The sequence below is a fragment of the Mytilus trossulus genome, chromosome 12 (assembly GCF_036588685.1).
Source record: "Mytilus trossulus isolate FHL-02 chromosome 12, PNRI_Mtr1.1.1.hap1, whole genome shotgun sequence".
Classification (NCBI taxonomy): Eukaryota; Metazoa; Mollusca; class Bivalvia; order Mytilida; family Mytilidae; genus Mytilus; species Mytilus trossulus.
In genome coordinates, this window is record NC_086384.1 from 46,268,613 (window position 1) to 46,292,228 (window position 23,616).

General features: G+C 31.8%; 1 protein-coding gene across 2 annotated transcripts in view; it reads right to left on the reverse strand.

Annotated features, from left to right (window-relative positions):
- Positions 1–23,275, reverse strand: part of LOC134692690 (homeotic protein female sterile-like) — a 31,808-nt gene extending 8,533 nt beyond the window's left edge. Inside the window, exons 1-14 of one of the 2 annotated variants that reach the window (XM_063553167.1) lie at positions 23,162–23,275; positions 22,195–22,270; positions 21,627–21,683; positions 20,179–20,305; positions 16,679–16,768; positions 15,846–16,033; positions 15,044–15,092; positions 11,342–11,462; positions 10,322–10,416; positions 8,649–8,820; positions 6,762–6,888; positions 4,256–4,872; positions 3,484–3,631; positions 2,182–2,277 (exon numbers count right to left, since the gene is read on the reverse strand). In XM_063553167.1, coding sequence (XP_063409237.1) covers positions 2,182–2,277; positions 3,484–3,631; positions 4,256–4,872; positions 6,762–6,888; positions 8,649–8,820; positions 10,322–10,416; positions 11,342–11,462; positions 15,044–15,092; positions 15,846–16,033; positions 16,679–16,768; positions 20,179–20,305; positions 21,627–21,683; positions 22,195–22,237 — 1,930 coding nt within the window. In that variant the 5' untranslated portion in view covers positions 22,238–22,270; positions 23,162–23,275. Of the gene's footprint in view, positions 1–2,181; positions 2,278–3,483; positions 3,632–4,255; positions 4,873–6,761; positions 6,889–8,648; positions 8,821–10,321; positions 10,417–11,341; positions 11,463–15,043; positions 15,093–15,845; positions 16,034–16,678; positions 16,769–20,178; positions 20,306–21,626; positions 21,684–22,194; positions 22,271–23,134 lie in introns of both variants that reach the window. The other variant, XM_063553166.1, reaches the window with a different exon arrangement.
- Positions 23,276–23,616: the final 341 nt, after the last annotated feature.

Here is a 23,616-nt window from a genome sequence, read left to right on the forward strand (position 1 = left end):
TTTCATGACAAAATTGCGTTTTGATGGTGATGTGTTTGTACATCTTACTTTACTGAACATTCTTGCTGCTTACAATTATCTCTATCTATAATTAACTTGGCCCAGTAGTTTCAGAGGAGAAGATTTTTGTATGTAAAATTACTAAAATTTACGAAAAATGGTTTAAAAATTGATTATAAAGGGCAATAACTCCTAGGGGGTCAACTGACCATTTCGGTCATGTTGACTTATTTGTAAATCTTACTTTGCTGAACATTTTTGCTGTTTACAGTTTATCTCTATCTATAATAATATGCAAGATAATAACCAAAAAAAGCAAAATTTCCTTAAAATTACTAATTCAGGGGCAGCAACCTAGCAACCAATTGTCCAATTCATCTCAAAATCTCAGAGCAGATAGATCTTGACCTGATAAACAATTTTACCCCATGTCAGATTTGCTCTAAATGCTTTGGTTTTTGAGTTATAAGCCAAAAACTGCATTTTACCCCTATGTTCTATTTTTAGCCATGGCGGCCATCTTGGTTGGTTGGTAGGTCAGACACAATTTTTAAACTAGGGGTGCTATAAACAGTTTCGTATAAAAAACTAGGGGTTATTCCCCGACTAAAAATAGACTTGAAGGGAAGTCCCTTTTTATCAACATAATTGGTAAAAAAGTATCATGTTTTTTATATTTGATTGTAAAAATAAATTAATAAGCTTCAATTAAAACAGGTTGAATGATTAAAATATTTTTTAAAAATTAGATTAAATACACATGTTTTAAGGGGAGACAAACTGTAAACATCCTGTTTTTCTGGCAGTGAAAAGTGCAAAACTTATTTGCACCCAATGTAGCTCTTTTCGGAGCAGGCGAACGTAGTGAAGCATAAATTTTTTGAAAGACCAGGTAAAAACCTCTGAAATTCATAGTTTTGAATATGAAAAATATGCATGTATCATGTCTGCATGGGTGTGCACATGGCCTGATTTCATGTTTTTTATGCATAGATTAGGCAATGTTTTTCCCATTTTCTCTGGATAAAACTTTTTGATACTATTAAAAGTACAATTTATTTTTATTTCATTATAAACTAGAGAAAATTCTGATTCTAATGATATCTTGTTTTATACAAGTATCTTCATTAACATTAACATCACTAAGGGTCAATTATAGATGGTCCCTCAAAATATGACGTCATAGAAAAAAACTGTTGATTGCACCCTAGATACCCCAATGATGATGGTGGTCAAGTTTGATTTTATTTGGCCCAGTAGTTTCGGAGAAGAAGATTTTGTAAAAGTTAACGACGCCGGACGACAGATGCCAGATGATGAGAATAGCTTATTTGTAGATCTTACTTTGCTGAACATTATTCCTGTTTACAGTTTATCTCTATCTATAATAATATTCAAGATAATAACCCAAAACAGTAAAATTTCCTTAAAATTACCAATTTAGGGGCAGCAATCCAACAACAGGTTGTCCGATTCATCTGAAAATTTCAGCACAGACAGAGCTTGACCTGATAAACAATTTTACACTGTCAGATTTGCTCTAAATGCTTTGGTTTTTGAGTTATAAAACTGCATTTTACCCCTATGCTCTATTTTTAGTCATGGCGGCAATCTTGGTTGGTTGGCCGGGTCACTGGACACATTTTTTAAACTAGATACCCCAATTATGATTGTGGCCAAGTTTGGTTTAATTTGACCCAGTAGTTTCAGAGAAGATTTTTGTTAAAGTTAACGATGATGGACAACGACGTCGGATGAATTGGACGCCAGATGCAAAGTGATGGGAAAAGCTCACTTGGCCCTTTAAGCCAGATGAGCTAAAAATAATCCATTTTTTTGTTTTGTTGTAAAATTCACTCCTTAGTACAAATGGGCACATATTTATATTATTTGAAAAAAAAATTCCCAAAGAACTATATTCATCTATCTGATATTATATTGTCAAAACAAGTTAGAATGTTTCAATTTTCAATTGCAGTGTTCATAAACATTTAGAACCGTAATAACTGAAAAAAATAATTTGTTTTGGTTTTTTTTTTATAATCAACTTGTACCTGACCTCTAAGAAAAACTGATTTTATTGGGACAGGTGAGCTAAAAAGTGCCTTCCTTGAAAGCGGCATAATACTTTTTGGAACAGCCCTAACAATACGGAATTTTCTATTTATTTTGATAATTTACCAGCAGTTGTTGAAGATTGAGGAAGTGGTTTCCTAGGAGATTGATCTTGAACCTTGGACCCTGGTTGTTTTGATGGTGTCATTTTCCTGACTTGATCTGAAAGTAAAGATGTGATATTACTCATTTATTTAGAGGAGATTGTGAAGTTAACAAGAATTAACAGAGAATTTCAATAAAAATCAATTGTTGGTATTAATTTCAATTTCTAATAATTCGTTAGATGTAGATTCCTTAAAAACTTCATTACACAAAAAAAATTGTCATTCATGATGACACGAGGTTCCACAATAAAGAGCACAGGTAAATTAAATAAAAATTGATAAAAATTGTGTTTCATGATCCTAGCTAAAAAATGTAATTATAAGTATTGAATGCTTCTTTTTGTAACTTCATAGGTTTGTAAAAGAATTGACTGTGTGCTCATACAAAATGTACTTCGGTCAACACTTTTACACCCCAATGAAGTTACAAAAAGAAGCATTCAATTCTTAGTTCTTAATTGATTACTGTAAACGAACTAATTTTTCACCACTTTTGCAAGTAGAAAAATAACATGAATTCAAATCGTCAAGATTATGTATAAAATAACTGCAAAGTGGAGTAGAAAGGGCTAAATGCAAAATAAAGTATCTGCGAAAAATAAGTTGGTTTAAACAAAACAGTTGTTAATGTTTTTATCATGGGTTAGTTGGAAGTGATGCCACAAACATATTTACACAACTGTTATTGATATGGGATGAATAATTGCTAGACATATTATATAGAAGCCGGTTTATAACTTTTAGTTAATGTATTCAATTTTTTAGCTGTCGCATTGCAGAATACCCAAAGACTTCTATTATCATATTAACTCATTTCTGTATGAAGAAAAACAATTGAAATTTAATAACCATTGTTCAAAGATTTTTAGCTTAATTTCTGAATGAAATTACTTATCAATGAATTTAATCCAAAACTTGAAATTTAGTGCACAAATAAGATATAAGGATGGTAAAATCTACAAATGTCTTATCGGTTGGGCTTTATGCAATCTTGTTTAACAATGCACATTTTTTTCAATGTGTTTTAAACTGCTTCTTTGCCATTTGGTATGCTAAGCATTTATTCTTATCTTGAAACACAAATCTAAAATCCTGACTTAATTGAACAATTTATGAATTAAGATTTCTGCTCCAAATTCATTCTATAAAACAGAAAAAAAAAACATACAAATTAATTATCATAAAACTGCAATGCTTTATGAACATTTGCCTATCAATGCAAATATTTTTTGTCAACTGCTTTCTTTGCCAAAAAGTTTACCTGTCAGGGGAAGGTTTGCAACATTTGGAGTATTAGGTCTCAGTGTTACAGGTGATTGCCTGGTTGGCATCTGTAGTTGTGGTGTCCTTGGTGCTTCAAAAGTCTGTGGAGGTTGTGTTTGTGGAGCTACTTGTCTATATTTTTGTACCTGCCAATAGAATCATTTCAGCAGATACGTATAAAGATGAATAAATAAATGTAAAGAAATTATAAAAGTTGTTGGATTAAATATATAAATCAAATATACATTTTGATCATACAATACAAAATACGTTTAAATCTTCAAAAATATGTTTGTTTTGCTGATGAAATGTTAAGTAAATTGTTAGAAACATTGATGACAACTAAATTTATAAACACCAAGAGATGATGTGATTTTGTAACATTGTTTCTGACTGTCTGTATATTCATGTAGCTAAAAGAGGCTATTCTATTTGAATAATGACTTGGGGTAGGAAATTAATGAGTATTATTGGACATGGAATGGATCCTTGGTCATTCATGGTTGTATAAACATTTGGAGTTTGCAAAATACTCAAAGTATGTATTTTTTTTCGTAATCATAATATAAGTAAAGACAAAGCGCCTTGCATTCAAATACAATAGCTGTAGATGGTCAAAAATGTTGCATGTAATTACAATGTAAAAAATTAAGATGTGAGATAATTTTTTACAAAGTCCATACTGTTGCAAACTTATCTAATTTTCAGTACGACACATACTGTTTATATATCACATTATATTTGAACTTTTCCATATAAATCAGACTTACTTGAGAGGCTTGCTGTAAAGGTCTTGTGACCTGTTGATGTGTATATTTTGGTGTTTCTGGTCGTTGAACTATCTGGGGAACAGCTGATCTTGTAGTAAACTGTGATTTAATCTGGGGCACCAAGTTTTTGTACATCTGTTCATTTAAATTTTGTGGGTTTCTGTAAATCTGCTGATTTGTGTTTTGTGGAGCAGAATTTCTGTTCATTGGACTATAATTATATTGTGGCACTGAAGGCCTTGTGGCTTGAGATGTTGTACTTTGAGGCACAAATGGTCTAGGTGTTTGTTTCTGAATTGTTTGAGCCAAAGACGACATTTCGGACTTGTTCAAAAGATGAGAAGGACCTTGAGGCACATACGGTCTGCCAATCTGTTGAAATTGTGACATTTGTTGTCCAGTTGGTTGAGTAAACTGCTGTTGAACTTGTGGCATTTGTTTTCCAGATGGTCTAGTAAATTGCTGTTGAGATTGGGATGATTGTTGTCCAGAGGGTCTTGTAAATTGCTGTTGGAATTGTGACATTTGTTGTCCAGACATTGGAGTAAACTGCTGTTGTGGTGACAATACTTGATATGTTTGAGGTCTAACTTGTGGCTGAGAAACATTCTGTTGATCTGTAAAATAAAAATTAAAGATATCAAGTCAAAGAATTCAAAACATATAACAAGTGGCCAAACATTATCTGCATACAGTAGTGTATTGGTTGAAGTCTAGTGATATTAAGTGAATAGTTTAATAGTTTTCAAAACTAAATTCAGAAATTATTGCGAGGTTTTTATTATTGTGAAAAATGCGACTGAGTTGTAAATGCAATAATTAAAACTAGCATTTTGTAATATTTTAACTGAATTAAGCATGATTTTTACTCAAAATCGTTAAAATTAAAATCGCATTCAAGTGTAGAATGACAAAATTGCAATAATAAATGCACACAATAATTTCTGAGTTTACAGTATTCTTTCAATTTCATTGTCATTGACTTCTAATCTAAATTAAGTAAAATATGCAAGAAACTTAATGATTTTATATGTGTCCTCAGTTTGTTTTGATGCAAGGTCAATGATTGATTAACTAATTTACTGACTGTAAGATGCTCAACATCCAGTGGCACCAACTATTGCTGTATGAGGTCAGAGAAGTGAAATTTAAAGATTTAATTTGACTGGGAAATCATGACACTTCATCGAACCAATGTAATAATATGAAATATCTCTCAATTAAAGCTTATCGTCAAAGGACAATCTATTTTTGGAAATCTTAAGAACAATGTAGCAGAGATAGGTCCAGAAATTATTTTTATGTTTACTAACATGTTTTTTATTCTAAGATAGTTTTGAATATATATTACGAAAAAAGAGGCGAAATACACACCATCTATATTTTATCTGTTAAAAGATCAATGTCAATGGTTTCAGATCACTTGTCTTTGATAGGATAGTTATATAACTTAGCTCATAAGTATTACCAGTAAAAAAATATCGTCTCTCATAAAATAAAATAAACTTCACAAAACTTGTAAAATTTCTTCATAAAATGAGTTATCTCCCATATGCCTATTTTCCCAATTATTCTTTTTGAATCTAGAAACCAAAGCATGTTTATATTATAAAAGTTAACTTTCATTGATAATGAAAACTGTCAATCCCTCAGTTTTTTAGGGAATTTTTTGTTACAATATATTTTAAGCAACAGTTAATTCAATAGAAAAAATCCATTATTCTGAGAAACCAAATCATGTAACTTCTATCAAAGTAGAGTATTAACAAAATGTGTCCAAAGTACACGGATGCCCCACTCGCACTATAATTTTTTCATGTTCAATGGACAGTGAAATTAGGTAAAAAACATAATAAGCCATTAAAATTAGAAAGATAAGATCATAGGGAACATGTGTACTAAGTTTCAAGTTGATTGGGTTTCAACTTCATCAAAAACTACCTTCACCAAAAACTTTAACCTGAAGTGGGACAGACGGACGAACGAACAGACGGACGGACAGACAGATGAACGGACGCACAGACCAGAAAACAAAATGCCCCTCTTCTATCGTAGGTGGGGCATAAAAATTTGATTCAGGAAAATTTACTAGATTTTATTTGCAAGAACTTTTTTGTTCTACTGGGATGACACTATGGAATTTAGGAACTCATCCATCAAGTTTCTGTTTCATTCTGAACAAGATTTTCAGCACCCTCCCACTTTAGATGGAATGAAATGAGAATTCCAACATCATGCTTTATTAAACTGACACATTTTCATGGTCTAAAAATATACATATCCTAGCAGAAAAAAAAAGATTCTGACACCCTGCTTAATGCAACATTTTTTCCTGCCCCATCCCCCCTCCCGTGTCAGATAACACAGGTTACACTGTACTTATCTAAATGGAACAGCCATTGGTAACAAAACATACAATGGAACACCCATAAGTTATAACATAGACAATGAGACAGCCATTAGTAATAACACATACAATGGAACAGCCATTAGAAATAAAACATACTTTGTCTTTGTATATCTAAATTCTTCATTTTGGCATTCTGAACAGCAAACTCTAGATGTATTTGGCTAGGACTAGTGACATCTGTTTCCATAGGTAATGATTGTTGACGGTTCTCTGGAGAGGAAACCTGTAGGATGGAAAAATGACATTCATTATTTATTTTGAGAAAAATAAAATTAGAATGATCTTATCAAAGGGAACATGTATACTAAGTTTCAAGTTAGTTGGACTTCAACTTCATCAAAAACTACCTTGACCAAAAACTTTAACCTGAAGTGTACAAGACGGACGAACGGACGGACGGACGAACGAACAGACGGACGAACAAACGGACAAACGAATGAAGGGAGGAACGGACGCACAGACCAGAAAACATAATGCCCCTCTACTATCGTAGGTGGGGCATCAAAATCAGCCTCTATAATAAATTGAGGTGTTCATTAACATTAATCAGGAACAGACAAAACCAAAATTCGAAAGCCAAGAATGTATAAATATTTGAGGAGCTGGAAGACCAAAATGACTTAAAAAAGTACAGCCAAACCCAAAAAGATCAACTTTTCCTGAGGAAGTTGTAAACTTCTTAATAAATTGAAGAAATAAATGTTAGAAATTATCATAGATTTTTGATCTGATGATATCCTTGGGGGTCTTAGTCCACCAACTGTGGTGTCCACCCAGTGCTAGCAAACTAAAATGAGAAAACAAATGGTTGTTCCTTCAATGAACCAGTTTATGACAATTTCAATTTAGATATGAACTGGCCATGTAATCTACCTTTGCATAACATGGTTTGTGATTTCTGTCATCCAGCATTTCAAAATTTAAAAATATTGTAAACAAACTTCTTCTATCACATATTTTATGTCTGTGCCAAGCCCTTTCTATGGACTTTGATACAGTCCATGTTTTTCTAGCTTCTTTTTTGAATTGATAGATACTTGTGTTGTTTTTCTGCAGCCAAAAGTTGCAAAACATAAATCGCTCCTCTTGTTTTTCATTTTTCTTCCCAAGATTTTTCGAAATATGTTTATCCATGCTTTGCCATTTAAAATTTTGTCCACTAACCCCTACTTTTTTGTTTATATAATAATTGTACTTCGTACAGTTTTAAAAGTCGTATTTGAAAATCTTATAGAATCTTTTTTCCCCCTTGTTTTTAAGAGAGAAAAATGCACAATGTTAAAAGTATGAAAAATCTATAGAGAATCATTTTCCATCAAATTTTCAATGGCTTATAGATCAAAAACTATTCATTTGTAACAGTCTTTTAAAAAGCTTGTTATTTTGAAACAGAGTGGCAAAGATCCTTAATTAATAGGCTATTTGCCAATTCCCGTAATTGACCCTGTAATTAGAGATCCCTCTCTCAGTTGTCTCCCTTCTGAGGGACATTAATTTTCATTTATAAAGAAGAGCTAGCAGAACAAGCAAATTTACCTGTGAGTAAAGTGAGTAATCTTTAAGGTTTTTAAATCTTTTAATTACATTAATTTGTTGTTAATCTAAATACTTTTGATAGTAGAAATTATTTTTTTTGAAAAATTAGTTAAACTGCTGATACATCACTTTCAATTCATCATACTTTGCATTGGCAAATTTTGTCCGGTATGGAACCAGTCTACGATTGACAAAGGGAAGTAATTTGTTTAAAAAGTGTGTAATAACAGAATCAAATCTGTAATTGGCAAATGGACTATTGGGTTTACTGGACTTAGAGGCAGATTTAGGGGGTGGGCCTGGGCCCCCCCTTTTTGGGAAAAAATTTGGTTGCTTATATAGGGAATCACTGAAGCGTGACTGAAGCATACCCCCTCTTAGGTCAGTCAGTGGGCCCCCACTTATAAAAATTCCTGGATCCGCCACTGGAACTGTTACACCACTTACTGTTGATCTTTGTGGTGCAGTCACTTTATTAAGTCTAGCATACTGTTCTGTAAAAGATGGTGAAGCCTTCTGTGGCTGATCAATGGCTTGCTCCAATGAATGTGATAAAACATTGGACTGTTTCTCAATAATAAAGTTACCATTAATATCAGGTTCATCATCTCTCATCATACTAAAATTAGAATGTAGAAACAAAATAATAGCACAACTCACTAAATGGAAATGTTTTCCCATATGATTATTATGCCTCAAATGAGGGGAAACATTTTCAGCTTCCCCTATTTTAATCAGTTTAATTTCAAAACCAACAGTTTTCAAGTCAGCAGACATTTTAAAATAGAAAAAAAGAAACGGTCCTTCACAAAAAAATATTTAATAATTCAAGAATTTGAAAATATCTTTAATTTTTAATAATGATTGAATTCCAAAAAATTGAAATCTTTGATTTAACTAGAACTGTTACTTAAATACTTTAAGAATTTTAACCATAAACAAAAAAATTGGATAAGGAACAACCATTTTAAATCAAATTAAAGTATTCCAGATGCTTAAATGTTGAAATAACAAGTGAAACTGCGACCTACTGCTCAATGATGATACCCCCGCCGCAAGTGGATAATATTAATAGTGTAAAAATATGCAAGTGTTCGGTAAACAGGAAGTTGTTGAGTGATGAATCTGAAAACGCATCACACGGTATAGCTGACTTATATAAATCCTGAAACCATATTTCAGAAATCCTTGTATTGTAGTTCCTGAGAAAAATGTGACGAAAATTTTCAACTTGGCTATCATGTGTAAAATCATACAAGTGTTTGGTAAACAGGAAGTTGTCCAGTGATCAATCTGAAAACGCATCACACGGTATAGCTGACTTAGATAAACCCTGAAACCATATTTCAGAAATCCTTGTATTGTAGTTCCTGAGAAAAATGTGACGAAAATTTTCAACTTGGCTATCATGTGTAAAATCATACAAGTGTTTGGTAAACAGGAAGTTGTCAAGTGATCAATCTGAAAACGCATCACACGGTATAGCTGACTTATATAAATCCTGAAACCATATTTCAGAAATCCTTGTATTGTAGTTCCTGAGAAAAATGTGACGAAAAATATTCATGGGACGGACGGACTGACTGACGGAAGGACAGACAGAGGTAAAACAGTATACCCCCCCCCCCCCCCCCTTTTTAAAGCAGGGGTATAAAAATAGCTCAAGTGAAGAACTTCATGAAAACAACCTCACTTAGAACTTATAGATTTCTAACTAATAAATTTTTATTTTAACCACTATCATTTTTTTTTAAACGTCTCATACTTTAGCAATATCAGTAAATTTGATCAATTACAAGAACATTAGTTTGGTCATGAATGGTTTATGTTGTAAACAATATTTGGTTTAAACTGATATCAAACTGAAATGAACACCAGGTAAAGCAGGCGTATGAAGCATGTGCTTGCCTTACTGAGACTTTTTTTCTTTTTAAATATTTGGTAAAATTTTTATTCTACTGTAAAATTCAACACTACTTCATCAGAATATAGACACACTGTATTATCAATATAAGTAAGCATAATGGCATTTTTGGGGGGTAACTGATACCAATTTACCATTATTTTTTTCATTATTGAATATTTCATTATTTGTGTCATTCTGAATTAGTATTTCAAACCTGATAAGTGCTGAAGAATCAGAAGTATCGTGGCTAGTATCTTTTTCCTCTAAATCCATACTTTCATTTAATTTTTCTTGTTCAAGTCTTGAAGCCTAAAAAATAAATGAGTAATGAAATGTTGAAGTACTCAACATAAGAAATAGTATATGAAAGTCATTTATGACTTTATTTAAAATTCTGCTTCTGACAAAAATGAAACTGTATTTTTTTCAGTTTACAAACTCCTCCTTTCACATGTTTAACTGTAAATTCAGAAATTATTGCGATGTTTGAAATTTAGTTTAAACTTTAATAGGCTTTGTCTCACTATCGCAAAAATAAATATTGCATCTAAGTCTATAATGACAAAATCGCAATAATAAATGCTCGCAATAATTTCTGAATTTACAGTACTTTTACAATGACAAAACTTTTGTTTATTACAGATCACAAAATGTAAATAAACAAACAAACATCATGTATCTGACAGATTGGTCTTTCTAATTTTTTGCACTATAGACAACATTATAGAACTTTTGCTTTTATAGTCATTTTTTTAAAAATCAATTTAAGTCAATTTAAATTTTATTTACACTGGGTCAAAGGCAACAAGGCAACACTGATGCACAAGAAATTAGAATATTTGTTTTTTACCATTTCTCTAAAATTTGAGGTAGGCACTGTTAAAATCATCATCCTTGCTTTTATGACCAACAGAAGAGAAGATAAACATGTAGGTTTAAAGGTCAACAAAATTTATGAAAAATATATTACATTCATTATTCATATAAAATATATCAAAAAGTAGCATTTGCCCATCTGTCAAACATTTAATTACCCTCTTTACTTATAGAATTATATATATTAAAGAAGAATTAAACACATTGTATAACTGATTATGTATAAAACAATTAAATGAATTACTGATAATTTCACCATTTCATTATTGAACCAAAAGAAATAGAAGATAATGGTTTATCTAAGGAAGGTAATGCATGGATAATTTTTTCCATTTTCTTTCACTAAGAACAATTATACCTCTTCTTGTGCAAGCTTCTTCTCTTTTGCCTTTTTAATTTCTTCATCAATGACCTTTTTCTCTTCATATGCATGTTTTATTTTCCTAACAACTTCTGAGGTTCCAGTTTTAAGTTCTGCTCTGTTGATTACGTTAAGGACTTGCAAATCAATAATTCAAATTTGTGGATAAAGTCACTTTTATCACAATCAATAACAAGAATAAAGACAGTCATTATCGAAATATTTGTCAACTAGTTTACCAATAAGCTTGTAAAAATAAATATTTAAGATTTGCAATTTTGGCTGGTATTAGGCAAATCTGTTTTAATGTCTCCACTTCATTCATAAAAGTCTTTCACGTAAAGAAAAGGCAAAACAAACACTGTGAAGTACTTAAATTATATTGCAATGACAAATAAAAATAAATATAGGGTTAATGAATGGGAATCTGAACTATTTTAAATATATCTAATAATCTATTTTGATCTTGAAATCATAGGTGAAGTTCACTTGTAAAGAATTTGTTTTGATTTTTTAAAATTCCTTTCATTATTCAAAATATTAACATTAGACAAAAGAGTCAGATCTGAACGTTACCTTAAGTTCGAAAACTGTGGGAATTTCATGTATGTATGTTTTTTTTAATTTTTTTTTTAATCTTACAAGAAAATGTTTGTTAATCACCTATATTTCAGTATTAATTACTACATGTACCAATTTTAAGTCATAACATTTTTTGTGAATAGTGATACAGATCCCTCTAAAAAGTTTTATAAATTTGCATGATTATTTTATAATGGGAGATCTCTTTTTCCTTACTTTTCTCAAGAATTTAACCAACAGCAAAATATCTATAATATATTACAGAAAAAATGTACATACAATTTTTTGGGCATAACTATTCAAAGCATATCAAGTAATTTGCAAAATAATGATACTTTAAGTGTCAGTCTCTGTACGAATCAGAAAAAAATAGATTTCAAAAAAAAAAGTAGATTGTAATATTTCAAATAGATTGTGTGTAGATTGCATGGTTAACTTTTTTTTCATCTTAAAAAAGAAAAAACTTTATCAAGAAATAATTGTAACAGGATGCTGCTAGGAAGTCTCCCAAACAAAGCTCTCAAAATTAGTCATTCCCACGGTCACCTGACATTAAGCAAAGTCCTATACAAATTGGTCTGGTCTAGTAAAGTGATATTTATGATTTGGGGGTGGGGATCTAAACAGTTTACAAGTTCTCAAACAGACAGGAGGTAGGGTAAGAGTGACCCTAAGGGACTAGCCTTTTATTTCATTTGATTTGTTTTATTATTCCGTACAAGAATATATGTAGTTTCAGTGTGGGGATTTCAACAGTTTCAAGTTTTCAAAAAGGGGGTGGATCTTGACTGTTTACAAGTTCTCAAAACAGGATGGGGTGGGGTTACACCAAGGGAATTCCTTATATTTCACTTTATTTGTTTTATTGTCCAATACAAGAATATTTATGATTAAGGGTTGGGGATCTCAACCGTTTACAAGTTCTCAAACATGAGGGTTTGGGGATGACTCAGAGGTACTCCCACTGTATTTCATTGGTTTTGTTTTGTTGCCCCATAAAAGAATATATATGGTTTAGGGGTGATCATCTCGACCATATAAGTTTTCAAAAAGAAGTTGGTGGGGTCACCCCTGTGGACTTCTTCTATATTTCATTTTGATTTATTTTATTTTCTCATACAAAAATATATATGGTTTGTGGGTGGGTATCTCAGCCGTTTACAAGTTGTCAAACAACAAGGGGGTGGGAGTGACCCCTAGGGACTTGCCTTCTTTTGAATTTGATTTGTTTTATTGTCCAGTACAAGAATATATATGGTTAAGGGGTGGGGATCTTGACCATTTCCAAGTTGTCAAACAACAGGGGGTGGGGCTGACCCAAAGGGACTCCCACTTTATTGCATTGAATTTGTTATGTTGCCCTATACAAAAATATATATGGTTTAGGGGTGGGGATCTCGACCGTTTACAAGTTCTCAGACATGAGGGGGTGGGACTGACCCAAAGGGACACCCACTTTATTTCATTTGATTTGTTTTGTTGCCACATACAAAAATATATATGGTTTAGGGGTGGGGATCTCGACAGTTTCTAAGTTCCCAGACATGAGGGGTTGGGGCTGACCCAAAGGGGCACCCACTTTATTTCATTTGATTTATTTTGTTGCCACATACAAAAATATATATGGTTTATGGGTGGGGATCTCAACCGTTTACAAGTTTTCGAAAAGAAAGGGGTGGGGTGACTGACCCCTCTGGAGTTCCTCTATATTTCATTTGATTTATTTCATTGTCCCATACAATAATATATATGGTATGTGGGTGGAGATCTCAACTGTAAATAAGTTCTCAAAAAAACAGGGGGTGAGAGTGACCCCAGGGGACTCGCCTTTTATTTCATTTGATTTGTTTTATTGTAACGTATAAAACATATAATGTTTAGGAGTGGGGATCTGACTGTTTTTAAGTATTCAAACATGAGGGGTTGGGTGGGGTGACACCATGGACTCAACCTAAATTTAGTTAATTTGATTTGTTTAATGGTCCTGTGAGCATTACTGAAAACCATGTGTGTCTGTCACTTACTGTTTTCCACAAGTTTATAATTTATTATTGTTATTGAAAATTTAAAAAAAATCCCCAAGGGTTCTATAGTTCTTCTGTTGGCCCCTCAAAATACAACTAAATAGACCCAAAGAAGAAAAATAATAAGAACTGATCAAAAACTTTATTAAGGAGTCTTAATAGCAATTAGAATAATTAATTTTTCGTACAGTCCGATTTCTAATGCCGAATATGTAAAAGGCCAAGTTTATTATAGTCAAAGTTCGTTGTGGGCTGAGATCAGATGAGATACCATGATACTTCCGATACTCTCGGATTTTTACATATTGAATAGAAATTTGTAAAAATCGTAGTAAGCGACGAATTGAAACTGGGATTGTAGTACTCCCGTTTGGAGACACACAGAAATAGATCTGACACATGTCTGAAGAATACCCATAAAATCATAACGTAGAAACTAGTGTCTCGTGTGTGTATTGATTTTACTTTCTGCGTAGCGTAGATCCGCAAAGTAGTGTTTGTTCTTCTTTCAAATGAAGTTGAATTATTTGATTTATCGATGAAAATTCAGTACATTTTTATTCAAGCTGTATGCTATTAAAATAGAAGAGCTCAAAATTCCAAAAGCATCTTTCTATTATTAGTTTTCAAACACCAGTACTACATTATCTAGAAGTAGGACACACTTCCTAAAGTAAGTTAGTCTGTCTCTTTTCCGGTTAGGCCGATGCCTTAAGAAAGTTTATAGCAAACTTTCCAAAAATCAAAACATGGAAGAAAAATAACCACCCTATTTTGAAGGTACTCTCATCCTGAGTTAGTAATGAAAGGTCTTTTGTTTCTGCATGTTTGGTAATTCAAGCAATATTAATAAGATACATTTTGGTTAAAATTATAGCAAATACAGAGTTATCTCCCCTTAAAGGACATTTTCTAGTGCGTTTTAACCTAATTATATCTTGAATTACCAGATCAGGGAAAGGAAATATATATTATATTTATGCACCATTATACATTTTGAACTTAAATTAATGTAAAATTGAGTGGGTTTTTTGTTTGTTATGTTATCACACATGCCTGGTTCTAAGGCACACTGCCACAGGAAAATGGATACATTTTGATAATCAGTTTCTTCATATCTTTGAAATCAACATCATGATTACCTACAATAATAAATAGAGAATATCATATGGCGTTTTCAATATCGCATCCGTATTAACCAGAGACACCAATATAATCCCAAGAGCTCTGCTCAAGGGATTATATTGGTTGAGGGTTGATATTGTGTGTGATATTGAAAAGGCCATATCATATACACTTTATACTTGAGGTATATATATACACATATACCTCAAGTAGATGTTTTTTGTGTGACATGACGTCATACAGATGACGAGGTTTCAAATGACTTCATACAGATTATAGGTTTGACATATGACGTCATACAGATTAGGGTTTTGATAATGCCTTTGCAACAGTGACTGCAATCGATGACATGACGTCATACATATTAAAGGTGTGATAAAGCTTTTGCAACTGTGCTGATATCGATATCATCACGGGTGGCTGATACAGCACGCTTCCCATTGATTGTATTACACATACAATTTATCTGTATTTACTACTAAGTATACAATAAATAAGTTTATTTTAAAAATCTGCTTTTAAATCTGTAGCTTATTATTTGTATAACATGTATCAAATAAAAAATATAGTACCAAATAGATTTCGTGGATACAGGTGAACCACAAAATCAATTGGTTTAGTGAAAAACAAATTTTCTATAGGCTTGTATGAAAACTTTGGCAAAACCATGAAATTAAATATCACGAACATGTAATCGTTTTTCAATCCACAAAAAAATGGTACCCAGGAAAATAAATGACTCCACAGTAATAATAATAAATACAACTTGCTATTAAAATCTTGAATCTGTTTCTGTAAGTTCCTGACTCTCTCTTCTGTTTCATTTAATTCATTTTGAAGAATTCTGACTTTCTGTTTCTTAGCCTCTAATTCTTGAGCTAATGGGAAAGATTTGTACTTTGCTTCATAGTCTTTCCAAACATCTCTATAGTGCTGTAGCATTGCCTCTCTCTCTTTTCTACAATTAAACTTTCTTGCTGACAAGTTTATTATATAGAATGTTATACATGTATCAGTTAAATACAAAAGAGAAAATTAAATATTCCTTGGTAGAATACACTGCTTCTAAACAGTTAAATGGTGAACAATAATTCATTTTTTATTGAAGAACACAATGAATTTGATTTTTATGCCAGATTCTCCCAGATTTCAAAAAATGATTCTGGTTTGATTCAAGAACTTTCTTAATGATTTTGAAAAGAGACTTTCAGGTGATTCCTTTATATCAAAAAATTGCAGCATTTACAAATGTTTTACATACATTACACACCAAAACAATCCATAGGTGAATGAGAATAAAAAAAAAAGGGCTGCCATTTTGAAACAAAATCGATAGACTTCCCTTTGAATTCAGCTAGCTGGTAAGTATAAAAGAGAAGGTTCAAATTTCACAGTGTTGTCATATTACAAAATACCATCTGTTTCAGGGTTTTGATTAGTTTTCTAGATGCCTTATAGCTTTTCCAGGCCTAGAATATGCTCTGTAAAGTCCTCTTCCTTTTAAATAGAAATCATGCATTCTAGAAATTCTTTTCAAAATGTTTTTTTGTTGATATGAATAAATTACAAATTTAATGATTTTAAGGAATAAAAACTTCTATACCTTGTTTGGTTGCCATTTTCTATCAAACTTTTCAAGGTTTTCTCCAAAGCTACCTCATGATCTTTCAAAACTGGAATTGTTTTCTTCAAACTGAAAAAATATGAGAGATTACTCTAATCAGAAAAAATATATTGGATAATATTTGGATGAAAATTGAAATTGTAGATTTCATAATCATATTTCTTGCATAACATATCCTTGTTAACTTTATATTGGGTTAAGCAGGATGATGAGAATGAATGCAAAATCAAACAACTGTCTTTTTATACCAGCTGCTAAGAAAATATGAGTACTGTGAATTCATTTATTTTCCTGGGTATCAATTTTTGTGGATTCAGTAATAATAGTATTTTTGTGGATATCAATTTTGTGGTTTTGCCAATGTTTACATACAAGCCTATAGAACAATTAATTTTGTGGTTCGTCTAAACTACAAAATCCACGAAAAATTAATATCCTGTGAATAACAAGAGGCTCTCAAGAGCCTGAATCGCTCACCTTAATTTTTTTGGTTAAATCTCTCATCAATGATTATTTTGGCTTTTCAATTTATTTAAATGTTCTTTGAATCGTCCTATTTTCTTCAAAAGCAAAAAAAAATCATTTTCTCCTATGTTCTATTTTTGCCATAGGAGCTTTGTTTCTTGACATACAAGGAAATGAAATATAAAATTTATACTAGATACTCTGAAACTCATTTAGTCTAAGTTTGGCTGAAATTGATACAGCAGTTTCAAAGGAGAAGATTTTTTAAAGTAAGTCAACATGATGAACAAATTGTGAAAAAAAGTCTTTAAAGGGCAATAACTCCTTAAGGGGTCAATTGACAATTTTGGTCAACTTGACAATTTTGTAGATCTTACTTTGCTTAACATTTTTGCTATTAACAGTTTATCTGTATCTATAATAATATTCAAGATAATAACCAAAAACTGAAAAAAATCATCAATTCACGGGCATTATACCTGAAAACCCAGTTACCCAATTCGGCTGAAAATTTCAGGACAGGTAGACCTTGACCTAATAAATACTTTAACTTCTAGTCTTATTTGGTCTAAATGCTGGAGTTTTTGAGATATAAGCCAAAAACTGCATTTTACCCTGTGTTCTATTTTTAGCCATGACAGCCATGTTTTTTGACGAAATAAAAAATAAAGCACATACTTTATTTGATACACCGTAATGATCATTCAGTTGAAGTTTGGTTGAATTTGGCTGAGTAGTTTTAGAGGAAAAGATTTTTTAAAGTTTGCAAATATGATGAATAAATTGTGAAAAATTGTCATTAAAAGACAATAACCCCTTAAGGGGTCAATTGACAATTTTGGTCATATTAACTTATTTGTAAATCTTACTTTTGTGATCATTTTTGCTGTTTACAGTTTATCTTTATCTATAATAATATTCAAGATAATGACCAAAAACTGCAAAATTTCCTTAAAATTACCAATTAAGTGGCAGCAACCCAACAATGGGTTGTTTGATTCATCTGAAAATTTCAGGGCTGATAGATATTGACCTAATGAACATTTTTACCCCCATGTCAGATTGGCTCTCAATGCTTTCGTTTTTGAGATATAAGCCAAAAACTGCATTTGACCCCTATGTTCTATTTTAAGTAACGGCGGCCATGTTTTTTGACAGATCAAAAATCGAAGCACACACTGTGTGCAGGATAATCTAAGGAACAATCATGCTAAGTTTCATCCAAATCCATTCAGTAGTTTCAGAGGAGAAGATTTTTTAAAGTTAGCAAATATGATGAACAAATTGTGAAAAATTGCCATTAAAAGACAATAACCCCTTAAGGGGTCAATTGACAATTTTGGTCATATTAACTTATTTGTAGATCTTACTTTTGTGATCATTTTTGCTGTTTACAGTTTATCTTTATCTATAATAATATTCAAGATAATGACCAAAAACTGCAAAATTTCCTTAAAATTACCAATTAAGTGGCAGCAACCCAACAATGGGTTGTTTGACTCATCTGAAAATTTCAGGGCTGATAGATATTGACCTAATGAACATTTTTACCCCCATGTCAGATTGGCTCTCAATGCTTTCGTTTTTGAGATATAAGCCAAAAACTGCATTTGACCCCTATGTTCTATTTTAAGTAACGGCGGCCATGTTTTTTGACAGATCAAAAATCGAAGCACACACTGTGTGCAGGATAATCTAAGGAACAATCATGCTAAGTTTCATCCAAATCCATTCAGTAGTTTCAGAGGAGAAGATTTTTTAAAGTTAGCAAATATGATGAACAAATTGTGAAAAATTGCCATTAAAGGACAATAACCCCTTAAGGGGTCAATTGACAATTTTGGTCATTTATTTGTAGATCTTACTTTGCTGATCATTTTTGCTGTTTACAGTTTATCTTTATCTATAATAATATTCAAGATAATGACCAAAATCTGCTAAATTTCCTTAAAATTACCAATTAAGTGGCAGCAACCCAACAATGGGTTGTTTGATTCATCTGAAAATTTCAGGGCTGATAGATCTTGACCTAATGAACATTTTTACCCCCATGTCAGATTAGCTCTCAATGCTTTCGTTATTGAGATATAAGCCAAAAACTGCATTTGACCCCTATGTTCTATTTTAAGTAATGAGGGGGAATACGATCTTTATCGGGACTCCAGGATCGGGTGTTTTTAAGCTCGGGATTTCGGGATTGACCCTTTCGGGATCCGGGAATTCCTTTTTCGAATTTCTGGACCTCGGGATTTCGGGTTTTTTAAGCCCGGGATTTCGGGATTTGGTGTTTTTAAGCTCGGAATTTTGGGAACAGGACCCCTCCTACCCTCCCTCAGTAATGGCGGCCATGTTTTTTGACGGATCAAAAATCGAAGCACACACTTTGTGCAGGATAATCTAAGGAACAATCATGCTAAGTTTCATTCAAATCCATTCAGTAGTTTCAGAGGAGAAGATGTTTGAAAAATTGTTAACGACGACGACGACGACGACGGACGCCAAGTGATGAGAAAAGCTCACATGGCCTTTTAGGCCAGGTGAGCTAAAAATGAATCCACAGTATATGATATTTCTATCACATTATGAATTGGTATTAAACGAACATTATACATAGTTACTGTTAGACCATGCCAGTTATAATATGTAAGAAACAATTAAAATATTCTTCATGTAATGGCAATATGCTAGTTTTGGACTCTCACATCAAGGAAAAGTTCCTTCTTATATTTTGCTATAAAAGATTAACCAAAATAAGACCACATGAACAAAAATTTTCAAATTCATACTTTGCTAACCAGAATTGTTTGTGATGTGGGAGATGGTAGATATATTAGTTAATTGTGAGTGGTTGTATTATCTTAGAATTTTGTAAGAATTCTATGTAAACTGAAAAATTTATATTATAGGTAGTTGGCTTCTTGAAAAGATCTCTCCATAAGTCCCTTGCCCCTAGTGTTTAATTATGAAACAGCATTTACAATAAAGCTAATAACTAATATAGTAATGATATGAACTTTTCCACATTATCTCTATTGTGCATGAATTGCTTGTGAGCTCTCTTGGTATCTTCATCTAGCTGGGCTATCTCATGTTGTAAAGTATCTGCCTGGCCTCTTCTCACATGGATATCTGATTCAATAGCTGTAAAAAAATAATAATCAAATTCTCAAAATGTAATGAATTGTTTACAAATTTTGCTTACATTTTTCTTTAAACAATGCATGTAATACTGGAAATTGATTATCATTCAGTAGTTGTTGTTTGTTGATGTGGTTCATAAGTGTTTCTTTTTTTTTTATATAGATTAGACCAGTGGTTTTTCCCGTTTAAATGGTTTTACACTCTTAATTTTTAAGGGCCCTTTATAGCTTGCTGTGTGGTGTGAGCCAAGGCTTCATATTTAAGACTGTACTTTGATCTATAATGGTTTACTTTTACAAATTGTGACTTGAATGGAACTCATACCATATCTTCTTATATCTATATGTGATTTGAGGATGGTTGCAGAACTGGAACCCTGATGCTTTTAAACCAGAAAAATTATTTCTTTAAAGTCACCAAAACAATGCAGTCAAATTTGTAAACATTTTAAAGACAACTCATAATGATGCATTTTGTAATTGCTTAGATATACAAACTGCCTTGTTGAAATAATTTTAAATAGGACATTTTTGATTGAGTCTGTAACATTTTGTTTCAGAATCCAGATATAAAGATCCTTCATTCTTATTATACACTGTATCCTCCTCATTTAGATATACTGTGGATTCATTTATTTTCGTGGGTACCAATTTTCGTTGTTTGAGGAAAACTGATATATTGATGGATATTAAATTTTGTGATTTTGGCAAAGTCTACACTCATTCCTTTACAAAATTTGTATTTCGTTGAACATTTGAATTTGTGGTTCTCCTGTACCCATGAAATCCACAAAAATTGGTATCCAACGAATATCAATGAATCCACAGTAGTCTGGTTAAAGTTATCTAATCTTTGTCAAACTTTCATAGAATTTCCTGAAACTTGGACAAAAGCTTTCAAAAATGTGATCAACAGACAGCATCCAGAGCAAAATTTTAAAATATTTGTTTCCATTTTTTAGTATTTTACTTATAAATCATGTAAATAGACATAATTTTTTAAAGTATCAAACATTTAATGCTTTTCAAATTTGTACTTTCAATTTAGCCTTTTAAACTTGTTTCATTTGAGCATTAATGATGAGTCCATTACAGATTAAATATACAAAAAAATGTAGTAAAACTCTTATGGCATATAAAATTTGAATCCTGGTATCTATGAGGAGTTTGTTTAAAAGATACAGTCTGAGTTGACTAAGTAGCAATAACTTTGTCTAACTTTTTTTAAAAGTAACTTTTTTTCAAAAGTACTGTATGATACTTTACATAGTATTTTCTGGATCAACTCTAATGATAAAAGTAGTACACTGTGTCAAATTTACCTTCAATGTGCTGACTTTCTTTCTCTATCAATTTAATATACTGTTGGTTTTCATATTCTAAAAGTAAAAAGAATACAATAACATGCATTTGTCCTTATTTTATTTAATCAATTATATAACGTGAAGTAGTCATTGTCTATAAAAGAAACAAATACATTTTAAATAAAAGCATAATCATTTCATTTTGTTATAAACATGATAAAATACTTGTGCTGTATTGTGATTTTAGGTCTAAAACATAACATGTCATTTTTTGTGCCATTAAACATTTACTGGACACATCCTAGTATTTAATGTAATAATCTTTCTTTACCTTACTCATGACCAGCGGTCGTCTGACTTTGTGAAAGTTAATATTAATTGAAACCCTGTTAAAAGTTTATTTCGGTTAAAATTTCATCAAACATCTAACTTTGATTTGGCAGTATTGTAGTTTAAAATCATTCATGTCATCAGTCTGTCTGATTCAATGACCATTTCACCTTGATATTTGTTTTCAAGTTTTCCTAAAAAGGTCATGAATATTCCTTTTCCTTTCTTAAACTTTTCCAATCTGTACAACACTCACCAAAGCTTTGAATAAGATTGTCTAGCTCTGCTGCATTACTCATTTTCTATGACAGTCTGAGTCTTTAGGTTTGGTTCTGGAAAGAGACAAAAATGTAAAAAAATATGTTTTCATTAACCAGTACGAGTACGACCCTTAACAAAATAGGAGTATGTGTTACTATTTCTACATACACCTTATCGCTATTTGTCCGCCATTACTGGATATCACACAGGTTTCCATAAAATTTTGACATCATAAAACAAAACATCTGACACCACAATGGAAAAGTTATTGTGTAGGACATAGGAAAAGTTCAAGCGGCTGGGTCAGCAGGGATTAGCGATAGGCATTATTCTACAATCTAGACAATGATGAGATAAGATATCTTACAAAAATGTATAATTTTATCCTGATAAAGCTTGGCACTTACATAAGAAAAAGCTATGCATATTCTAAGAAAAATGACTAAAATGAAAATTGTACCAGATGCATTCTCCATTTCTCTCTTTTTGAATAAATGCAACTGATGCTTCGCCATGGCAGTTTTATTGGGATGCCAAACGAGCTTTTTTTCATCAGTTGTCGTCCTTCGTCTTCCTCTGTAGTCGTTTACTTTAGTTCAGTCAGTTATAATCGTTAAAATCAATGACAAACTGATTTCCTAATAAGAATAATGCTCTCCAGCATCGTGTTACAAAACTCAGCAGAAAGAAAAAAATTAATGTAATTAAAACATGCAATCATACCCTTGACCTTATTCTCCATTTGGCAGAATTCGTGCTCTCGAGTTACATATACATGTAAACGTATTTACACTTTTGGTATTGAGTTATTCTGGTTTTTAAAAGTGCATTTACTTGATCTAAGTTACAAAAATGTATTTACTTATGGCAATGCATGATTCTTTGAATCTACTTTGTTTTGGTTTTATATTTGTCAGATAAAAATATTTTCTTACAAGTTACAGCCTCAAACTGAAATTTACAAGTTATTCAAGTCTACTCCTTCATCATATGTGTTTTAAGAGTATAATTCGTCAACAACTTTTCATCCCATAAACAAATTAAACTTCCCGGGTTGCGTCGTCTGCTTCAAATCGTTATCATTGAAAAGTTTAATTGAAAAGAGTTTACCTTGCTATTTACAAGCACTCAAATGATAAAGATATTATAGTATCTAAGATAGAAAAACGCACCCGTCGGGATATGGATTAAAATCCGGAACTTAAAAAAAAATCACAGTACTGTCCATTAGGCCTATTAGAAGAACTTAAAATTAGTAGCCTACTGCATAAGTTGATGCTAGGGACCTTCTTGACCTTGTTGCTGGATATGAATAATTTGTTCAATGTTGGAAGACCCTCCAGCGACGGTCAAGATGCAGAAAAGGAATAAAAGCCCTGTTCATTGATGAATCATTGATAATTTGTAGTTTTTCTAT